The sequence below is a fragment of the Rhinolophus hipposideros genome (assembly GCF_964194185.1).
Source record: "Rhinolophus hipposideros genome assembly, chromosome: 16".
Lineage (NCBI taxonomy): Eukaryota > Metazoa > Chordata > Mammalia > Chiroptera > Rhinolophidae > Rhinolophus > Rhinolophus hipposideros.
Window position 1 is genome coordinate 48337479 of NC_138062.1, and position 21623 is coordinate 48359101.

Consider the following 21623-nt stretch of genomic DNA (forward strand, 5'->3'; position numbering starts at 1 on the left):
AAAGGCAGCACTCCTGAGCTTCACCTCTCCTTCCACCTGGTGGCTGCCATGGGAACCGATTTAAGCTTTCTGCTGGTCGTTACCTAGGTATCTCTAAATGTGCTTATGTGCCTATTTCTTCATTACCAATTTGGGGCATTATCCACTGACTGGGTCATGTCACCACCACTGGACATGCTGTTTCCATCTGTAGTTTTTGTTGATTCCTCTAACATGACACTCCACTAATCCCTTTTGTCACCTCCCACCCTCCCTTTCACCTTCCACTGTTTACTTGTATTGTGAACCTACTGAACATTATACTGTCCTGGGATCATACTTAGTAAGTCTGTGGGTTGCTACTTAAAGGGGAATAGTGGTTATGTGGTTCTGCCTCAGTAAACACTGAACTGTCCAGTAGTCGTCTATGATTACACTGCCTGTATTGTACAAACGTGTGTTCTCCCTGCACTTACTACTACCTTTCTTTTCTTGTGTGATTAGCCTGTCATAGCTTTGGTTTCTTTACCACTTTCCATCAAATCAATTCTCTGACCACTTGATGACCCTGAGTTCTCTAAGCTGGATACATGGCTGATGGACGCCTGGGAACCTCCTTTCCTCTGCTACACAACACTGACTCCTCCACCCCCCAGCCCCCAGCTCTACCGTCAAACAAAGAGAGCAGTAGTCACAAGGTGGTAATTTTTATATTCAGTACAAATGTTTATTTTTGCAATGAGAACTGCACAAAAAAAAACCCTTTAGTATATAAGTGAAAAGTCTACGAATTCCCCTCTACAAATGTCTAAAGTGTTTAATACAAGTCTCAGATTCACTGACATTAATTATTGGCCAAGCGATCCGTGCATACAGTACATTGGGGGCTTGTACACACCTCTCACTCTTGTATAGGACTAAGATTTCTAGTACTGTGGAAGGGGTTGGGAAATGGCCAGAGAAATTAAATAGATCCAAGTTCTAATTACAACCCAGTTAGAGAAACACCTATAAGGGAGGTGTGGAGAGGGCCATGGCAGAGTTCACTCTTTAGAAGGAAGGTGCAGACAAAACCATTTCTCCAGCTAAACAGTCGGACCTGGTCTGGGGAAGTTTTGGAACACAGAACAAAAACGAGGGGGTGGGAGAAGATGGAGGAAACACCATAGAACCAAAATTTAAGTCACACTTGAACCAGCACAGTGGTTTATGAGGAAGTGCCTCTGTGTGTGTAGAGGGGTGGCAGGGATGTGGGGTGTGGGGGAGGGGAGCTCTGGCTGGATGCCTAAACTGCACCCTAGCCAGGTTTGGCAGATCCCAAACACAAGACAACACACGGTACCTTTCTTGTTGAAAAAGAAAGGGAGATAGGGGTTAATAAACAGTGCTAGAAATGTTTTAGTTTGTATCTCTGCATCCATGTAAATGACACGTTTTTACATCCTAGGGTGCTTTGGGGTGGGCACAGAAGCAGGGTGGCATGGAAGCCACCTGGTGGGCTCTCTCGGGCAGGAATGTGTGTGTGCGTCTGCGTGCGTGGGGGTGAGGATCCGAGTTGGGGGGGGGGGAATGTACACTTATCTAAGAATATCTGGTTAACCCTGAGCTTAAATGAAAGTAGTTAGGTAGAGGCAGGCAAGGTGGGAGAAGTGGCCTAAGTCACCTGGTAAGTAGGGGACAAAGATAGAAGAGGAGGGTGAAGGAGAATACTGTCTGGAGTCTGGCCAGGTTCTGCTGGAGCATGTCACCTGCCTAGGAGGGAAGAACAGGCACCTGGGCTCCCTGTCACAGCTTCAGCTTGGGATGGCATGGACAGACCAAGGGACATGGGCTAAGTGGCCCCTGGCAGGAGTTCCTGTACAGATGCGGTCTGGGGCCCGGGGACCCCTGGGCCTAGCCTAGGCAACAGGTGGTTCACAAAGAAATATCAGGGAGACACCAGCATTAAAAAAGAGAGATGTGTTTATTCCATGATCAGTACAGACGAAATGCATATTCACCGTATGAAAGTCAAACCAGTCACTGACTCCAGAGTTTGGCCAACATGGAGGCACCAGCGTCGTGGTGTAGAGTGGGTTCTCATGGCACGCGTAACCTCACCAAGGGCTCCAATTATAAAATTAAAAAAAAGGGGGGGAGAGGAAGGGGCTACTGGCTGGGCAGATGGGCACCAAGTAGGGACCCCAAGCGCCCGCCTCATCCCCTAGCCCTTCCTTAAAAAACAACTCAGATTGGACGTTAAAAAAAGAAAAAGCCAACGAATTGGGGTGGGGGAGAGAAAAATGTAGCTTTCTGGTTTTATAATTAAAAAATAGACTAATAAAGTTTGAAACCGAGTAAAATATAAGCAGTTTTTTTTTTTTTTTGCGTATTTTGTGTTTTGTTTTTTTTTGTGTGGGTTTTTTGAGTTTTTTTAACACCAGTTTGGTGGAGTCACCAACAAACTTCAAAGATATGCCGACTATGTTTCACTATACAGTACAGCCACGGTCACACACTACCCACAGCGCGGTGGCAGCCACCGCCCAATGAGAGGATCACACCATTTTGGAGATAAGCAGTGCCATTGTGTTTGGAGAAGAGAGAATTAAAAATAAAATAGAATCCAACAAAAAATATATATATAGAAAAACAAAACAAAAAACAAAACCAGAAACACAGGTGGGAAGGAACTGACTTTGGTTGGTGGCCTCACTCGCCGGGAGAGGCCAGCCCACACGCGTGTGACAGTCACTTCGCTCTGGATTGCCATGGACACACACACCTCCACGGCACTATTCCCTTTTGCACAAGCGAACACTTACAGAGAGCGGCTCTCGGTTAAAGGCTTGTGGGGGCAGGGGCGGGGTGGGACCTGTTCAAGGCAGTCAGTGCCAGCAAGGGGATGGGCTGCTGCCCTCACCTGCCTCCAGCTCGCTCGAGTCTGCCCTGGTCTCCTGGGGGCAGGCGGTGGAGGCTGGGGTGTGGGGAAGGATTCCCCGTGGGCAGGACGTCATAAACGTCATGTTCTCGGGGACAGAAAACCAGTCACGGTGGCGGCAGCAATGATGTCCTGTGTATACTGTGTAGACATTTGGCGGAGAGAAGGGCCTCTACCCGCACGCGGGGACGCGGGCTTGGGTCTGGCCGGCACTTGCTCATGGCGAGACGTGCTCTGAGCTGACGTCCTGTGAGGGTGGCGGGTGGCGGGACGTCCGGCTGGCTGTAAGGCAGATGGGCTCTGCGGTCCTCAGCTGCCCGTCAGGCCCGCCCCGGCGTAGCATGCACGAGGGCCAGGCCTGGAACACTTGTCCTGGCCGCTGCTACCACCTCCGCTGCCGCCCCTAACACTATGGAGAGTCAACGTTTTGCCAGAAAATCAAAGTCAGAAGTCACCTAGGTGCTCTCAGAAAAGATTTTCTTCAAATATCGACAACAGGTCACTCTGGAAATTCATGTCAATGGTAGCTGCCATCTGGAGGGAACAGGAAGGTGGGAGTCAGGGAAGTCGAGGTGCCCTGCCCTTGCTTCTCGCCACCCCCTGTGAGTATGGGCCGCGCTCCCTCAGAGTCCACAGCCGGAACTGCCCGTACTAGGCCTCAGCCACCTTGGAGCCCAGAGGCCAGCAGGTGTGGACAAGCATGTTCTATTCCGAGCACCCACCTGATGGGGCCCCTGCCTGTCCCACCTCTTGGTGAATGATGCCCCCCCTCTCTGGTTTCAGGGTCCCCTTTTGCAGCTCCTCCAGGGTTGGAGGCCTGCCCAAGGGTCCCCAACAGGGCCCTCGACTCACCGCTTCCCGGCGCCTTCGCTCCTGCTCCCGCTTTCGGGCCAGTTCCCGCTGCTGGTCCAGCATGGACTGGGGCTGGGAGCTCTGAGCCTGGGGGGCGGCGGCCGCGGCAGCAGCAGCCACGGCGGCTGCCTGTTGCTGCTGCTGCTGTTGCTGCTGCTCCTGCCGCTGCTGCTGCTGCTGCTGCTGCTCTTGGCGCCGGCGCGCCTCCTCGTGGGCTCGCCGGGCCTGTTCCAGCGCGTCCTCGTCCTCGCGGCTCCTGGGCAGAGCAGGGCTCCGGGTCAGCCGGGGGCCCAGGGCACCCCAGGAGCCCCCGCCCGCGGAGCCCGTGCCCACCTCATGCGCTCCTGCCGTAGCCGCTCCTTCTCCTTCTCCGCATGCTCGGCCTGCGCCTTCAGGGCCTTCTCACGTTCCTCCTTTTCCCGGGCTGCACGGCGGAACTGCTCGAAGCTGTCGCTCGAAGACTTGGCTGTGGAGGACGGGGTAGTGGGGTGCTTCTGCACCAGGCTAGCCCAGGAGCCCATATTCTTGATTTTGAGGTCCTGTGGAGCAGAGACCACTGTGGGTGAGGGGCCCATCACCATGTGGACACCTCCCTGGGATGGGGGTGAAGAGTCTTCGTGGGCCCACACTCCCTACCTTTTTAGGTGCAACTGGCGTCTTCGGCTCCTGCTTCTGTTTATCCTTGTCCGGGGCCCCTGGTGGGGGCGCGTTCTGCTCAGGGGGTCGGATCACAGGCCTCCCGACATCCACAGCTTTTATCTCAGGTCCTGGAACACAAACAGCTTGTGGGCCTGGGTGCCCCATCTGGGTGGGCACGGCCAGCCGGCCAGCCCACAGGAAGCTCACGTCCAGCCCTGGCTGGGGTGGAGGGGGCACTCACGCTGGGGCAGGTGGACGGGGGCCTTGATGCTCTCAGGGTGCTTGGGGGGCTCCGGCCGCAGTGAGGGGCTGAAGGGCTCGCTGCGGATGATGGGCGAGTGGATCTTCTCCTCCTTCACCACCACCAGGGGCTGGGGCTGGGCCTGCACCACGGAGGCTGCGCGCAGCTCCTGGGACGGCACAGGCACGGCGGCCGGTGAGACGGGTGAGCTGCTTTGACCCCGGCCCACGCCTGGCCCTGGGGGCAGAGGCCCGGCCCTGCTCTTTACCTGCTTCTTCGGCTGGACACTTTGCTGGGGCGGTGACTGGTGGGTCAGGCTCTGGAACTGTTGCATCTGGGGGGAATGTATCATAAGCGGGGAGGGGGCTTCACGGAGGTGACCTAGGAGAGGGGACAAGGAGCGTGTCAGCGGGCTGGCTTAGTCCCCCAACCCAAGGGGAGCCCTGACACATGGGGCCTGTGCGCTGGAGCAGTCAATCCCTGAGCTCAGCACGCAGCACGGCTTAGTGGAGCCGCGCTCTGTCCGGGAGTCTGACGCCCATGTGAGAATCATCAGGAAGACTAGAGAAGCGCAGCCTGATACATTTGGTTTCAGGTGAGATCTAGGCCTGAGTACTTTTCAAAAGCTCTCCAGAAGGTTCTACGGCATGGCCTGGGTTAAACACAAGGCACGTTAATAACCCCAACAGAGCAGGCAGCCTTGCTCCTGGCTGTCCCCATGTGGCTCAGCCTGCCTTCCTGGACAGCTGCTTGGGGCCTGGAACTGGCCTGCACCACAGCAGAGCTGGGAGAATAGGTCCTGGGCTCGTGGTTCTTGTTGGAAGCAGGCCAGCCCACCCATCTTTATCCGACCAACGGCTAAGGGGACCCAGGCAGCCACAGGGTCCAAGCACCCAGCACAGGCAGGAGCCTGGAAAGCCCCACTACTGACCCCTGGGAAAGGCCTGGCCAATCACTGAAGCCTGACACCTCAGTTTCATGGATGAGGAAATAGCCCTAGGTCACAGTGGGCTGGCCCTTCAGGACCGGGCAGCTGGCGGAGCCACCGAGTCCTGCCCTCAACTCTTCCATCCACCTCAGCAGGGAGACACCCTCCTGTTTGAATCTCTGACATGTATCAGTCAGCTGTACCATGGGACAAGCCCCACTGTCCACAAAAGAAAGCCACCTCTCTGCAGAGCATGTGTTCCTGGTCCTGTCTCCTGTCTCACGCTGAAGGATGTGCTGGCCCTTCCATGGACCTCCAGGACTGCTTCCAGCTGCCGCCTCCCAGCAGACACCCTCGGGCCGTCCATGGGCTCCCGGGCGAGAGCTGCCCATTTCAGTGGGCCTGGAGCTGACTACAACGGACCCCCCTGCACTTTCTAGAGCCAGAACAGCTGTTTGGAGATGACACGGTGGTAAGGACCAGCCTATCCCGGCTTCTTGGCCCCCAGCCCTGTGTAGCTGGTTCTGCTGGCCTGGGTGCTAGGAGGCCTTGGTCCAGGGCTGTCAGCCAGCTGCAGGCACACGACTGTGACAGCCTCTTGCCTGGGGAGCTCCCTCAGAGCACCTGCTGAGGCTGTCCAGGGCGACAGCAGACCCATAGGCTTATGACGTGTAGGAACTGCTTGCCTGCTGGTGGGTTCTTTTATCAGCATCTAGAGGGGACCCTGATGGTGCGGGGGTGGCGCCTGCAAGCTGGCCCAGTGCCCGGAATGCCTGCTGAGCTCCTTTGGACTCCAACAACTTGGCCTTTGACTCAAATCCCCCAGATGGGCTCCAACCCATACTGCTCCCTGTGAGGACCCCTGGCTGAGGGAACTCCAGGAGAGGTGGCCAGAGGCGACCTGCCCAGCTCCCACTGCTGGTTTTTCTGAAGGCATCTCCTCACCCGTCTATCATTGCCCACCATGAGAAACCCAGCCTTGCTCAAGGGTGAGAACAGGCACAGCTGCACAGCTGTTCTCTGCCTAGGGCTTCAGCGATCTACTTGGCAGCTCAAAGCTATTGCTGGGTTCAGGAGCAGTCACAACGTGAAGTCAAGACCTCGTTTTTCAATCTGTGGGCAGCACTGCTGCATCCCACGTCAGGCCGCTGGCCTACACTGCTAAGTCCAGGGACCTCAATCCTGACCTTCACGTCACCACACCACGAAGCATCGACGGCCACATTCCGCTACTAGGGCCAGCCAGGATGTTTTCGTTACAGATACTTAGGCAACAAATGCCCAGGAAAGGCAAGAGGGCGTGGCCTGACCCATGTTGTCCAGGGAAAAGGGCAGCCTGGAGCAGGCAGCACGAGATGGGACTGGTTCCCAGAGACAGTGGGACACAGCACCTTTGAGCTTCAGCCCAATTCTCCCCGACAGTCCTGGCGCCACCAGGGGGGACTCCTGGTGGGGACAGCTGCGCCCCTGTTCCTACAGGGGCTCACGTCCAGGCCTGCCCATGATTCTGCCGGGACAGCACTCTCCCCGTTTGGTTAAACTAGCTCCTGCTCGTCTGGTCACCTCCTCCGGGAAGCCTGTTCCGACCACCAGAGGCAGACCCACTGCCTCCCTGGGCTCCTGGTTTCCCCACCTCGCAGAGACCACGATGCATTGTAACACTGTTGATTGTGAGTTCCAAGAGGAGGGCCAGTAGGGGTCTTCATCTCGGACAGGACACTCAGTTTATAGGCAAGACAGATACACAATAAACACACCTACGCCCGGTCAGCCACCTCTCTCCAGCCTCAGCCTGAAGCACAAGCTGACCTGTCTGGCTGTTCCAGGATAAAACCCTGGGCCCAGTACCAGGCTCCCCTGGAGCCCAGGAGTTGGGGGGCCACTTACCAGTTGAGTAGGGGTCCGACTTGTGGTGCCGGGGTGAAGGGTGGTGCTGGATGACTTGCTGAGGCTTCGCAGGCTGGGGCGGGGGCGGCTGCTGTCCCGGGGGTGGGTGGGGGGGCTGTGGGCCTGGGGGTGGCGGGGGCTGCTGGATGTGGGTGGGGAACTGCATGGATTGCATGTGCACAGGCCGGGGGGGTGGCTGGTGCTGCGGCTGGGGAGGTGGCTGCGGCTGGGGGGGTGGTGGAGGCGGCGGCGGCTGCTGTAGCTGCTGCTGCACGGAGGGGTGGGGTGGGGGCGGCAGGGGGGGTGGCGGCTGGGACTGCACCTTCACGGAAGGGAGTAGAGGTGTGGGGGGCTGCACCTTCTGCAGCTGTTGCAGGTAGAGCTGCATCTGCATGGAGGTGAGGGGCGGGGTGGGCGGTTCCTCATCCTCCTGCAGCAGCACTTGGGGTGGCTGGGCCATGGGGGGCTGTGGGAGCAGGGGGGGCTGGGCCAGGGCGGGCGACACTGCAGGGGGTCGGGCGGGCTTGGGGGGCAGGGCGGCGGCTCGATTGCTTGGCCGCGATGGCTGCTGGGGCAGAGCATTGTGCAAAGCTGGAAGGACACAACAGTGCACAGTGAGGCTTCTGAGGCGCCAGCCTGGCCCTTCACTCCATGCTGACCTCCTGCCCACCTCCCTCCAACCGGCACACTCTCCTCAGCCTCCCAGTAACTCCAGAACAAGGAGGTCCTCGGAAGGTCTGCAGATCAGGCCTTTACCAGTCACCCCGCCCTGTGCTGAGTGAGGCGTCCAGCTCTCTCGCCCGCCCTCCCTCCCACTGCTCCCCTCTTCACACTCACCCTGCCCCCAGCTGCCCTGTCTGGGATGACTGTGTGTCCCTCCACCCCTGACTGGGAGCTGCAGATGGGTCGCATAATTTTTACTCGCAATGCCTGGCCCAGCAGAACCGAATCAGTATCTTCTGTATCAAAGCAATGATTCTAGGCCAAGCCTACCCTGGGGTGTCTTAATTCCCACAATGGCCCCGGGACGGTGCTGACATCCCATGACAACTAGCGCTAAGATGGGTTCCAAGCGTTGTTCCAAGTGCCCAGTTGCAGAGTGGGAAGACCAGAACAGGAAGGGGCCTCCCCGCACCTAGGTGGCCATAGCCGCAGCTCACCTGGAGGAGAGACCACCGAGTGCTGGTTGAGATGAGGCGGAGTGCTGTGCTCGGGCGGCTGGGGCAGGTGAGGGGGCAGCTCGGGCTGCGGCAGGTGCAGGATGGGTTGAGTGAAGTGACCAATGGGGTCAAAGACGCTGCCTGGGAGCTGGGGCTCCAGGACGGGGACCTGGGCAGCGATGAAGGGTGGGGGCGAGGACTTCATTGCAGGAGCAGCCTGCTGCGGCATGGAGGGCGGGGGTGGTGGGGGCGGTGGCTGCTGCTGGGGCGGTGGGGGCGGCGGGGGCTGCTGGGGCCCGGGGCCTGGGGCCTGCTGCAGTTGCTGGTGGTGGTGATGATGGTGCTGCAGACAGACAGACACACAGGCTGACATCAGTCAGGCAGAACCCCCCGAGCCAGCCCCGGGGTCCTCCCAGGACCACAAAGGCAGGTGGCCACCCCTCCCGTGGGACCACGTACCTTCTTCTGCTCCCTCCCGGGGTGCCCCTTCTTTTTTGACTTCGGAGCCATCTCTGCAGAGGAAAAGAGAAGGTAGTGAGGAGGAGGAGACGGAATTGCTTTGGACAGAGCCAGGAGAAAACAGGGTGAGTTCGGAAGGGCTGGTGACCACGAGATAGGGCTGCCATCTGTCTGGGATGGGACTTGGTCACGGGGAAGAGAGACAATGTGGGGTCACCCACAGGCCTGCCGCTTTACTTGACAGGGACCATGCCTGGAAAGCCTCCTGCCCAGCTCCTGACCCCTAGCTCCCTCCAAGGATGACACCCGGGCACAGGGGGCAGAGCGGCAGAAACCTTCTTGCCCAACATCTCCCCTTATTTGCTGATCAGAGGCCACTAACGTGACTCACGAGTCTGCACCCCAACCTTTGTCGTGGAACCACCATGGTGTTCAAAATGATCACATCCATTTGACAGATGAGCAGTGAGGCCCAGAGAAGGGAAGGGACTTGCCCCAGGTCCACTGCTGTGAAGTAGCCAAGCAGTGGCCTCCAACTGATGTGCACTCCTTCCCACCCCTCCTGGGCTAGCAGATATGCGAATTGGGGTGAGATAGTGTGGTACCCACGTGGGCCAAGGCGTGGCTACAGAGCTGTGGGGACAGGTGAGCAGAGTGCTGACTTGAGAAAGCCAGTGTGAGCGCGTCAGGGGAGGGAGGGAGGGAGGGAAGGGAGGCTGGTCAGCCAGCCTCCCGGGGACCTCCGGGAACAGAGGCGGCGCTCAATGCCAGGGCCAGACTCCCCTTCCTCTTGGGAGACTGGTCTCAGAGAAGGTCCGGGCTGGGACACAGTGGGTGTGCTTCAGGGAGAAGGCAGTATGTGCCCTGGTTCGTCAGGGGCCCACAGCTTGCTGCCACCGCTGTGTAAACATGTCTGCGAGGAGTGTACAAGAGTCAGCAAGCCCCAGCATGTCCCACTTCAGACGTTTGTGCTATGGAACTTGCCAGCTGGATGCCCCTTGCCAAACCCCACGGGTGTGCAAACCCCACAGGGAAAGAGGCCCAGCTGGCACCTATGGGCTAGGAAATGATGAAGTTGCCAACCACCAGGTGGGAGGTGGGACTCCTGTCGCCTTTGCCTGGCACCCCCTGAGCTCCTTGACGGGGTGTTGGCTCCTGCTGCTGGGCTCAGGGGACAGGCTCTGCCCAAAGCAGGGCTACCTCCGCTTGTAGCTGCTTCACGAAGGGCCATGCTAAGCTTCTGTGAGGCACATGGCCTCGGGGTGCCAAGTGCCACCACAAGGGATGAGAAGGGACCTTGTGCCCTGTGAGAGCTCACCACTCCATGGAAAAGACAAGACAGCGACACAGACCTCGGCAGCTAGACATTCTCATACAAATGGCAGCAACTGTGGCCACCTGGGACATGTGAACCATAGGCCCAGCCCCAAACAGGAACACGAGAGATTCCAGAATACAGGGCTCGGGATTCTGGGTCACAGTAAGAAACCGGGGAGAGGGACACTCTCGTGGTTAAGACATACAAAAGGGGGTTTACAGGATCAGGGCCACAGGACATCTGGTAGCTGCAGGGTTGGGGTTTGGGGCAAAGCACGGGACTAGAGAGGCTGTAGGCCCACGTCAAAGGGACCCTGCATGTGCTGGGGGAAAGCTTGGTGCGGAGGCCACTGTCCAAGGAAGTGGAAGAGGCCGGGGTGCTCCTCAGGAACGGGCTCCTCTCCCTGGACCAATTCCATTAAGATAAACTGTAGCTTGCGGGAGGCTGGGGGCCGCGGCTCATGTTCTGGGCATGCTTTTGGAGGGCCTGGAGGGGGAGCTGGGGGAAGAAGGGGGTCGATGGGTCAATTCTGACCAGAAGACATGTCATGGGAGAGACAAGGATGGGCTTGGTCAGGGCAGCCTGCCATTTGTGGCCTTAGGGAAGTACTGTTTTCCCCACCATGTATCTACCGCCCTGTAGGCCCTGAGCACAGGCCCATACGAGAACTCGTGGGGACCGAGTGCAACGAGGCCCTGGGGGTTCTAGGCAACAAATGTGGGCTGCCTTGGAAAGGTCACCCCAGAGCTCCGAGGCCATGCCAAGCAGGATGGAGAGGGGCTGGGAGGCGCCCAGCACACTCCCAGCGCCACAGGACTAAGGGGCTGGCAGTGGGGACCAAAGGAGCTGGAGCCTGTTTGGGACATCGCGTCTGGCTCACGTGGCCTGAGCCTTGTATCGTTGTGACTGGTGGGAAGACAAGACAGGAAGTGCACGGCTTCACGACATACCAGCCCCAAGACACCCCCACACAAAACTCTCTAGAAAGGGTTACATGAAGATGGCCTCAAGTACTGTGTGATCTTTATTCCATGAAAATCTTCAACTCAACACAAATGTCATCTTTACATAGGATGGTAATTGTACAAAGAATTAAAATGTTTTTGTAAAATCTGATTAAACACTGATTTCTCCCCCGACCCTCCCAACTCAAAGGAAGGAGACAGGATGGAGGGTAAGGGCAGGGCAGAGGCACGGAGCCCCCCAACTGAACTAACTGGGGAGCCTTGGCACTCGTGGACGCCCGGGCCTCCCACCCGACAGCAATTCCTCGGGCCCCGAAGCCCACAGGGGTTCAGGCCTGGCTGGCACCTCCCACTGCCCACACAAAGGGGGCTTTAGTCCAAATTGAGTGGGCACTGCTCTCTGCTGTTTCTGGGGTACTGGGCACAGGTGACAGCTCAAGTCTAAAGATCAAGTTCTCTGCCAGATGGAAACCCCACGGGCACAAAGGACGGGGTCCCTGAATAGCGAGAGAGCAAGGACCCCGCAGGAGAGCTGGCCTGTGGCTACCGCCCATATGCAATTGTGTGGGAAGGGCTAGGGGCGGCACACGGGCAGACACTGTGGGAACCCAGGCTGCTATTTGTTCCAAGACAGCAGAATCTTCCCAGAAAGACAATGCCAGCAGCTTCCCAACTGTCCTTTGGGAATCTCTAGGCATGAAGCCCCCTGGCCTCAGCCAGCCAGTCCGAGCTGCACTGGGAACACATCAGGCACAGGCCAAAGGGCAGCTCAAAATAGTCTGTTTGGCAAATAGAACTTGACTGGAAGCCGATGGCCAGAGGATCAGGGAGCAGCCTGGCGCTCTAAGCAGCACTGCAGGACCCTAGGGGTTCTGGCCAGGCTGGAGCTAAAACCCAAGGCCAAGGCCAGTCTGGGCCAGTTACAGATGCTTCGGTCAGCTGACAGTGAACTGCATCTCCTCAAGCCTGCTTGCAGTTCCAGAAGGCTGACTCCAAGATGCGGCCAGGCCTTGAAGAAGTGCACACCAACTACACTTAAAAACGCTCCTTAGGGACTTCACATCAGGCAGTTTCTGCTGAGATGCTGGATTCATGACCAAAAAAGGGCCGGTATTTATTTTTAGAGCAAAAAAGCCTATTCAGTGTCTGTCAGAGGACTGGACTTGGGTGATGCGGCCACCCTGGCCTGCCCCACCCCCAGCAGCTGCCATCACTCCAGGGCACTGCAGACGAGTGGGTGCTCGTGGGCCACGCCCCTCAAGAGACGTGCAGGGCGCCGGCCCCAAAGGCTCGACACCCCCACCACTGACCAGCTCAGTGCTCTGGGTTCTGAGAGCCCCTTCTCGCCCACTAGGCCGGACCCTCACCCCACTGGGGGGCAGGGACGATGGGCTCCAGGGGCCAGGCGAGCTGGCTACACGGCCACTCCTCCCCGAATGCCCTCACCAGAGGCCTGCCCGGCAGCTCCTGCCCATTGTAGCCTGCTTCTAATCACCTGGGACGGACAGAAGGCAGCCAAGGAGGTCCTTTCCCTAGGAGACTTTAGAAGAGGCCAAGGAAGTTGGGAAAACGCCCAACAGGCAACAATGGGAACACAAATCGAAGGACTCCAGGGGGCTGTGAGTCAGCTGTGGCTGGTGACAGCCTCAGGGGCCACCAGAGAAGGTGTGCTGAGGGACAGCCCCGCTCCTCACTCGGGAAAGCTCTACATGCTAGATTGTTCTTCCTTAGGCTGAATGAGATCTCCCCCGGGCTAACAGCACTGCCAGGTCCAGGAGGGAAGCGCTTAGGATCCAGAGTCCCAGAAAAAGACGGAGGGATGAAGAGAGAAAATATACTCGTGACGGGGCCTTGCACAGAGCAGCACCACACGTGTGCGTGTACAGGGGAACTGTCATCACCCTCTGGGAGATGCCCCCACCCGGAAGGCTGGGCAGGACAGCCAGGCAGTCTGTACACAGGAGGCCCGGGTGGCCAGCCAGGCAGGCAGCCTTCCCGGAGGCGGGACTAGGCGTGAGCTGCTCTGATGGACATGCCTACTGCACCCCGGGGACAGGCCAGGGCTCTGACAATTCCATAACTTGATGGAGTCCTGTCCCTTTCACGGAAGAAAATGGACTTAAGCTAGAGCTTGCTGGGAAGGAATCTGGAACTGAAGACCGTTTTATTAAGAGTCCGTGTCCAATGATTAGGCAGGACCTACATAGAGGGAGAGAGAAACCAGTGTGAGAGAAATGGTGTGGAATGCACCGTCAAGTCACAAGAACAGAAGAACCGCAGGCCGAGCCAGCCTCCTGTGCCCTGCTTGCTAACAGGGCACCAGAGAACGGCGCCGCAGCCTAGGAACCCTGCCCCAGCCTGGCCAGCCTCCGGTGGGGACAGACCCATCTTCCCCCCCTCAGACAGGCCACGGACCTCTACACTAGCACCCTGAGCCTGCTTACGCTTCTAGACAGACCCGCTTCCAATCATGGGTCCCCTGTGCGCCGGAGTGCACTCTGGCATCTCCCTTCCCGTCTCGGAAGGTGAGAGGCTCCTCCTGTCCTACTTGCTGACATCCTGCAGCCGAGCCTGGTGTGCCACGCTACGAGTCCCCACTGACTGAGCTCATCCCCCTGGGTCTGCTTTGCTGCACCTCGTTCATCTCAGGGAGCTGACGCAGCCCTCCCTCAGGGCTTGTGTGGGGGGAAGAACAACCTCTAAGGCAGGGGCTCTCGCGTGTGGGACTCCCAGCTAATACCTCATCTCTGCATTCTTACAGACCCCAAGAAAAAAATGACAAAAAGAAGAACCAGTTACAGACACCGTTAAGGAGGGGTTAAAAGTAAAAAAACGGGCTGAAGAGAAAAGTTGTCCTTTCTTTTTCCAAGGCATCCAATCTGGCTCCCCTTGACCTGGGATGGGCGTGGGGTCATTCCCACCCACACAGCCGAGCAGACGCCTCTGCTGGAGTCACGCATGCACCAACACTGCACTCCCATGGTCCCCCAGTGTGCGCATGGGAAAAACCCGCCCACCAGCCGGCCTCTTACTCAGGGTACATTCCACAAGGCTGGCCCCGCCCGGGGAGCCCCAGAATCCCACCAGCTGCAACCCCCGTGTGTGTGGGCATGTGAGGGGTCAGCTGGCAGTGCGGGCACACCGGCTACAGTGCTGTTCTCCAGGTCTCTGCCTGCTCCCTGTCCCTGAGAGCAAGTGGCACGCCCTTGGAGCTGGCAGCAGCAGGCCCCAAGAACGACTGGGACCAAGTCTCTCAGAGACCCCGAGGGTCGGAAGCTGAGGCCGGCTGCCTGGGAAGAATGTCCCATGGCCTCCATCTGCACTTGCCAGCTCAAATCTTTCCAAAACATCAAGCATTCCTTTTTCCCCTGGAGCTATTAAAAAACACCCACATGCTCCAATCCTGGGAAAAGGAAACGAGACTAAATAAAATAGCTGGAGTGCGCTCCTGCTGCAACTAAGCCCAGGCCAAGTCCAAGAGAACTGCCCCATGCCTCCCTCAACCCCGGCCCCAGCCCAGGTCCCTGGGGGCAGCAGTTGCTCCTGAGAGGGATATGAACTGTGTGTCCACCCCACCCAGAAAGAACTCGATCAGCAAGGTGATGAGGGGAAGCTGAAAGAAGAGCCCTCGGACATACCTGGCCCCACATGGGCAAGGATGACATGATCCCAGCACTGGTGACAGAGGGGCCACACCTCTGCCCACAGCCCACCTGGGATAGCAGCGGAAAGGGGGGGAACCAGGGCACCCACCTCCAGCCTGCCCAGCTGAGATCTACCAGCGCCTTAGGGGTACTCACCCCCTTCTTCCAATACTGAACCACTGAGCACATCAAGATTTCAGCAAGCACTGAACCTCAAAAGACTACAACCCAAGTGAAGGTGGGTTCAGAGGATGTGGTGGGACCAGTCAATCGTGCTGCATGCTGCTAGGCAGTGGGAGCAGCATGTAGTGGTCTGGGACCAGGCTGGGAAAACGGTGCCCCTGCCCCCCATTCTATGAGCACACGGCGTCCCTGAACTGCAGCATGGCCTGCAGGACCAGCCCCGCGCCCTGAGCTGTCCTTGGCACCCATGTCTAGATAGCGGCCAGCGGAGGGGTCCACCTAACACCCCCCATCCCTAATTTAGTGCCTCTGGGTTCTTTCGGTGACTCATATCTCAAGGCTGTGTCAGCAGAACTGACCCTTACTTAACACAATGACAGAAATAGGTCCTTTCAGGAATTTCGGCTCCAATCCAAAAGGAAACACAAGAACAAGGAGGGCAAAAACAATTTAAGCCCCAAAAGACCAAGGAAAATACCTCCAATGCCCCCCAGCAGAACTGCTTATAACTGGTTGCAGAAATCAGGGCTGCTGGGCTCCATGGACCCAGCACGAGCAGCTGCTGGAGGAGCTGCCTGGGCAGCAAGTGGTTTCCTGGGTCGGATGGGGTGGCAATAGCTGCGTTCAGTGGGGCAGGGCTCCCACCCCAGGACGTGCAAGGTGCAAACCCACAGGGCAGGTCCCTCCAGCAAGCAGAAGCCCCAGCCGGCTCATGACAGGGCTCCCCGGTTCACACTAATGGGGAAGAAAAAGCCAGGCCCATGAAGACAAAAGGGACCTGCACAAAACCCAGGGTGGGGAGGGTGCCTGGGAAGAGGGACAGGCTGGAGGTGGCTGGACTGCTGGGGCCCGGTGCCTGCAGCTCTGAGACTGTAAATCTCGCCCTCCTTCCCGCCAAGACAGCTGTTCCCAGGACTCTCAGATTACTTGTTGCACAATCTTTCCACTTTTTTTAAAAGGGGGAAAAATGTGAAAAAAATAAAGAAAACATCTTGGCAGCAGCAGAAAGCTGCTGGAAATGCCGTCACGGACGCCCCACTGAGGTGGCAGCAGGCGGGTGCAGGAGTGTTCCTGCTGAAAGCAAACTCACCCTAAGGAGGAGCTCAGGCCAGGGACAAAGGCCACCGTCATAGCCGTCTAAGGCGCCACACCAGCCAAAGCAGTTACTCCTCAGCCAAGCCGCACCGTTTTTAATGACCAGGTCCCCGGCCAGTTTCAGCTCTTAAGAGTTTAGACTGGTTGGGTCCTTAGGAGAAAGTCTGCGAAACCCCTAGAAGGAGCAGCCTGCTAGGAGCTCAAGAGAGAAGGCAAACCAAAGATATGGCTAGCACACCAAGTGAGAAGTCAGTGGCTACCAGGAATGCTAATTTGGCCCAAGAATAGGGCCATTCACCCAGCTAAAGGCAGTGGGCCTGGCAGGGCATGGGGTGCAGCACCCCCTGCTGGTTGATGGATAAAAGAAAAGCAATAGGGGGGGGGGTGATAGAAAAGGGGTAAAGGACGGCAACAGAGTGGCCCATATACAGTAGGTCAATAAATACAAAACATGGCCTAATGAATTTCAGCTCATTTGGGCCCATGGAAAATGAGGTAATCCAGCATTTGAAATCCTGGAGGAGCCCTCAGCCCAACTCACTTGGGAAGCCTGGTACCCTAACTGTAAAAGGGAAGTGACAGTGACGACATCCAGAGGCCCCTGCTTCTCCAGACCCAGGCAGGCTGAGCCCGACACGAGGCCCTCGTACGTACACGCCTCGGAGCAGCACCGCTCTTCCCAGCCGCTGAAAGGAATCCTCAAACCTCCATGCTACCGTCAGGTCCCATTATTTACATGAACTGATTCAGTGGAGCTTATCCTTTATTTCCAATTAGAATAAAACACCAGAGAAAGGACAGGTCCATGAAAGAACACGCCAGGCTTTGTTGTCCAAACACATGCTGCCCACTGCGACGTGCACCCTGCCACCTGTTTGGAGGGTCGGGCTGAGGTCCCAGGGCCACCTATCAGGCGACCCGCAGACCTGTCTGCTCAGCTGATGGGGCTAGACCTGCCCAGGGCCAGCCCGCGGGCAGACGGCCAGCCTCACCTCGCAGCACGGGCTGGTGGCCAGCTTTCTGCCCTAGCCCCTCTGCGCCAGTCTGAGCACTTGCTGCCCTGAGAGTCATCAGAAAAGCACACAGCTGGAGGAAAGGCCCCGTCTCCCCACCACTGCAACGGCTCTCAGCGTCTCCACCTGGCCCACCTCCCACGCTGAGGCTGCTGCTCAGGGGGGGCCACACATGCAGACCCCTGGAGCCTAAGGACTGTGAGAGGTGCAGGACACGCATGTCCAAGTGTGTGCAGAGTCAGGAGCGGCCAACACAGTAGCGAGCACACGGAGGAGGATGGCGGTGCCCTGAGTCCAGTGGCAGCAGGAGCGCCAGCAGGCTGCTCCACACCTGCTGAAGCACATCACCTGGGCCGGTCGCACCACATGCAGGGAAGACTGGGGGGATGGGCAGGGTTACACTACGATGGATGCCACCACCTGGGTCCCGACACCCCACCTCCCACTCCCCACAGGGCCCTGCAGTGTCAGCACCCTCAGCCACTTGTCCTCTCAGCCCAGGCCACCGGGGCGATGGGGGAGAGAACTGGGCGCTGGGCTATCCACTGCCGCAGTTGGAGGATTGACAGGGTGGCCAGGTAAGTTCCGATGACCATGTGGCCTCTGGTAGCCAGGACACAGGACGGAGCGGTGCCGAGCAAAGGCAGGAATGCGACAGGGACTGAGGAGGACCCTAACCTGTTTCGGAGTCTTCGCTGTCGGAGGAGCTGGACTCACTGGTGCTCTCCGACTCGGACGACGAGAAGCCTTTCAGCTTCGAGGAGCCGGCAGTCACATCGACTTTTTCGGCTGCAATAAAGCCACAGGGACTGCATGAGGCGGGGCCGAGCCCAGGGCTGCTCTCAGCCCAGGCACACTCCACTGCCTGGAGGGAGGGCCAGGGGGCACTGCGCCCTGTGAGCCCGAGGGCTGCCCCTAACGGCCAGCTGCGTCGGCCCAGATCCCCGACAGGCCCATGTTTCCCAGTGGGAAGATGCTAGCCTACTGCCCGCTAGCCAAAAAATTGGCTTATGTTGGAATTTTAAGCTCCCCTCCCCCAGCCTCTCAGAATCCCCTCTGCAGAGTTCAGCAGGATTAAGACAGGCAGGAGGGAATCTCCTAAGACGAGGATTGTCAGGCTAGGGTTCCCTCAGAGACTTTTCTGGCAGCGGGTGAAGAGAACCCAAGAGGACATGACAGCCAGCCAGAGACAAATCGAGACAAGGAAAGAGCCCTGGGGAGGGGCCCAAGGACCCCTGGAGTCAGTCTGGGCTGGGATGAAGGCTGTGTGCAATGCTCTGATGTGGATCCTAAGTCCTACTGGTCATAAGACAAAAGCTGAGTCAAAACAAGTTACTTGTAGCATGAAAGGGCTGCCTGGGAGTGAGCGAGGGAGCCACGCCATGCTGGGGGAGGACGGCAGGCAGGTGCAGAGCCGCCCTAAGGCCTCGCCTCCCGGTCTTGCCCCTCAGAGGCCCCAAATGGCGGGGAGAGGGTGGTTTTGGGCAGAAGACTCAGTGGCAGCAGCTGAGGACAAAAGCAGCTGCTGCTCAAAGCAAGCCTTAGGACACCGAGGTGCAGGTGGACCCCGGAAGGTCACGAGCCAGCGAGGTCAAGAAAGACACCAGCAGCCCAGGGTAGAGTGTCATGTGATAAGCCTCCAGAGGTGTCCATATCAAGGACAGATTTTATCATTGGAGAAGAAGCCTGCAGAGGGAAAGGGCCAAGTCTGGAAGGCGGTCAGTCACCCGCGGTACCCAGGGGACCTCCAGGTCGAAAGGGCTGGCAGCATCAGCTCAGCCCGCCCTCCTCTGTCTGGGACCCCCTCCAGCGCCAGGGGGCCCAAGGGCACCTTGAGGTTTCCGTTTCTTCCGCAAACAGGAGGTGACGTAGCGCTCCAGCTCCCGCAGGGTGGATGGCTTCAGGGTCTCAAAGTCGATCTCAATCTCGTCAGGGTTGGAGTTCTTGAGCGAGGGCTCCCGTGACTGGATAATGTGCACCACGCGGCCCAGCTTCTCCCCCGGGAGCTTGTTGATGTCCAGGCTGAGCTGGCGCTTCTCCTCGTATGACATTGGCTTACACTTGTCCTCCTCCTCTGACTCGTACGCTGGAGGGGGCTTGCTCTTCATGGGCGCCGGCTCCTTCTTGCTACGAAGGGACGATGCAGACGCCATCAGGAACGGGTCCCCCAGGAAGCCGGGCACCCACTCCTCCATGAGGGGCTTGTGGGAGGCTTCCATGCCCCTACCTGGCTGCTTTTCACAGGAAACGGGGAGGGGGTGGGGGACTGCTGTAGCCTGTCCTTGCTGTCTGCACACACTCCTTGCCATACTCCCTCCCTCGCCAAGCCTGGTGAGTGCCTGAGGCTCATCCTGGGGAGAAGGGCAGAGGTGGCCTCCCTACGACCCGGGCAGCTGGGGTCCCCACTGGGGCAAGTTGAGGGCACAGACCTTGTGTTGCTGTTGCTGCTGTTGTTTTTCTTGGTCTTTTTGGGAGGAAGTTCCTTGGCTTTGCTTTTCTTATTCTCCTCCACTTCCTCTTTCTTTTTGTGCTTTTCTTTTTTCTTCTCCTTCTTGTCTTTCTCTTTTTTCTTTGGTTTATTCTGCTGGGGCTGCGAGAGGGCTGCAAGCTGCTCGTGCACGGCTTTGAGCTGCGGAGCACATGGGAAAGACACACCGGTCACCCTCGTCTCGGCACGGACCCCCACGTGTCAGGGCCCAGGGGTGCGGGAAGAGGCTGGCTGAAAACTCTGTGACCTGCTGTCCATCCCACCCAAGCGCTGGACTTCAAGGATGGCCAGAAGAACTGCCTAAGCCTCGAGGCTGTCCTGGTCCCAGGAGAAGGGTCCCTAGCAGACTGGGCAGTAGTGCAGACACTGCGGCAGTAGAGCCTGGTGGCTGGCTTGTAGGGAGCAGAGCAACCATGCAGCCCCAGGAGGGAATTTCCTGGCTCGGCCTCCTTCCCGACACTGAAGCCTCGCCTCTGTCCAGATGACCGCCACGTCTCCCCCACCGCATGCAATGCACTGATATGTATGTTCAACATGCCCGTGACTTAGCACAGGTGCCACTGGGAATTCTGCTCCTGCTGGGACTCCAGAGCCACGACTGCCCAATCCCTGGATTCCGGGGGGACAGGGGCTCCTGCTGCCCTTACCTGCTCCTGGAGCTCGGCCAGTCGCTGGGCTCGCTCCTCCTCAGAATCGTCAGTTGAGCTGTCACTGTCTGAGGAGCTATCGCTGCTGCTGTCACTGGATGAGGGTGGGGCCACAACCTTGGTGGGGGGTGGCACCGCAGGGGAGGACACAGCCACCACAGCCTCCTCAGGCTCGTCTGGCATCTTGGCAAAGCGCATCTCGAATACATCCTGGGGGGAAAGCCATGCCCATCAGGGCTGCTGGGTCCCCAGGCATGTGGGCAGAGGGTGGCTGGGCCATGTCCCAGTGTCACCACAGCCTTACTGGCTGCTGGGATCAACTGACTAGGAAGCAAGCAGGAGGGTCAAAGAGGACTGGGCCATCAGTGACCTCTTCCTGCCACTAAGGTGAGGGGCGCCTGGGCTCCCTGGCAGCAATTCCAACACTCCTCTCTCAAGTCTCACACTGAGGCGAAAGGAGCTCTTGCTGAGGTCTGGCACCCACGCGCTGGGAGGCACAGCCCAGGGAAAGACAGGCACCTAAGTCCCAGGAGGCAGCCGCCCACTGAAGCGGTCAGTCTGGGAAATCCTTGATAGCAGGCTGAGGGCAGGACCCCTAGTGCCCTGTGGCTCCCGTTAGGCTGGCACTCCACACATCTTGAAGGAGCCTGCTGGATGCCAGGCAGGCACCAGGACACACAGCGGGCAGAACACGAGGCACTGCTCAGCTCCAGTTCACATTCCCGCAGCGAGTGGGTGGGGTCTGCAGTTTTCAAGTGTTCCAAGCAGAGGGGACAGCAGGGGCAAAGGCCCTGCCTGCAGTGAAAGGACTGTCAGTGCAGAGCCCGCGGCCAGTGCGGAGGCCGGGCCCCTGCTGCAGGAGGCACACGTCTGCCTCCTCGCTCCTCAGGTCACCCCTGGGGCACAGAACTGAGCAGAGCCATGCCACTGGCTGAGCTATCTCCGGGGCGTGCCAGGCAAAGCGAGAAAGGCACAGGACAGTAGACGTGGGGGCGCTGAGGACAGGCCACAGGAGGCCGCTAGCACTGCGAGGTGTGCGCAACCTGAGCAGAAGCCACTGGGCTACAGAGTTCAGGATCCCACCCTCAGGAGACTCGGAGACTTCCAACTCTAAGATCCAGGCATCTAATGGGACTGTGGGGTCATGGAGCTCGGGGGTAGCAGCCCCACCAGGGCACCTGGGCTCCTGCTTTGTGCCATCTCAC

At 58.4% G+C, this 21623-nt stretch overlaps 1 protein-coding gene across 6 annotated transcripts in view; it reads right to left on the reverse strand.

Annotated features, from left to right (window-relative positions):
- Positions 1–1923: 1923 nt before the first annotated feature.
- BRD4 (bromodomain containing 4) overlaps positions 1924–21623 on the reverse strand; it is a gene marked incomplete at its 3' end in the record, with an annotated part of 77464 nt that continues 57764 nt past the window's right edge. For 4 of the 6 annotated variants that reach the window (XM_081077031.1, XM_081077028.1, XM_081077030.1 and 1 more), the window contains exons 8-19: positions 20419–20628; positions 19713–19912; positions 19115–19410; positions 17962–18072; positions 9066–9118; positions 8607–8949; positions 7447–8037; positions 4632–5012; positions 4388–4518; positions 4085–4290; positions 3752–4007; positions 1924–3433 (exon numbers count right to left, since the gene is read on the reverse strand). In XM_081077031.1, coding sequence (XP_080933157.1) covers positions 3365–3433; positions 3752–4007; positions 4085–4290; positions 4388–4518; positions 4632–5012; positions 7447–8037; positions 8607–8949; positions 9066–9118; positions 17962–18072; positions 19115–19410; positions 19713–19912; positions 20419–20628 — 2847 coding nt within the window. Of the gene's footprint in view, positions 3434–3751; positions 4008–4084; positions 4291–4387; positions 4519–4631; positions 5013–7446; positions 8038–8606; positions 8950–9065; positions 9119–17956; positions 18073–19114; positions 19411–19712; positions 19913–20418; positions 20629–21623 lie in introns of those variants that run through there. The other 2 variants (XM_081077032.1, XM_081077033.1) reach the window with 2 other exon arrangements.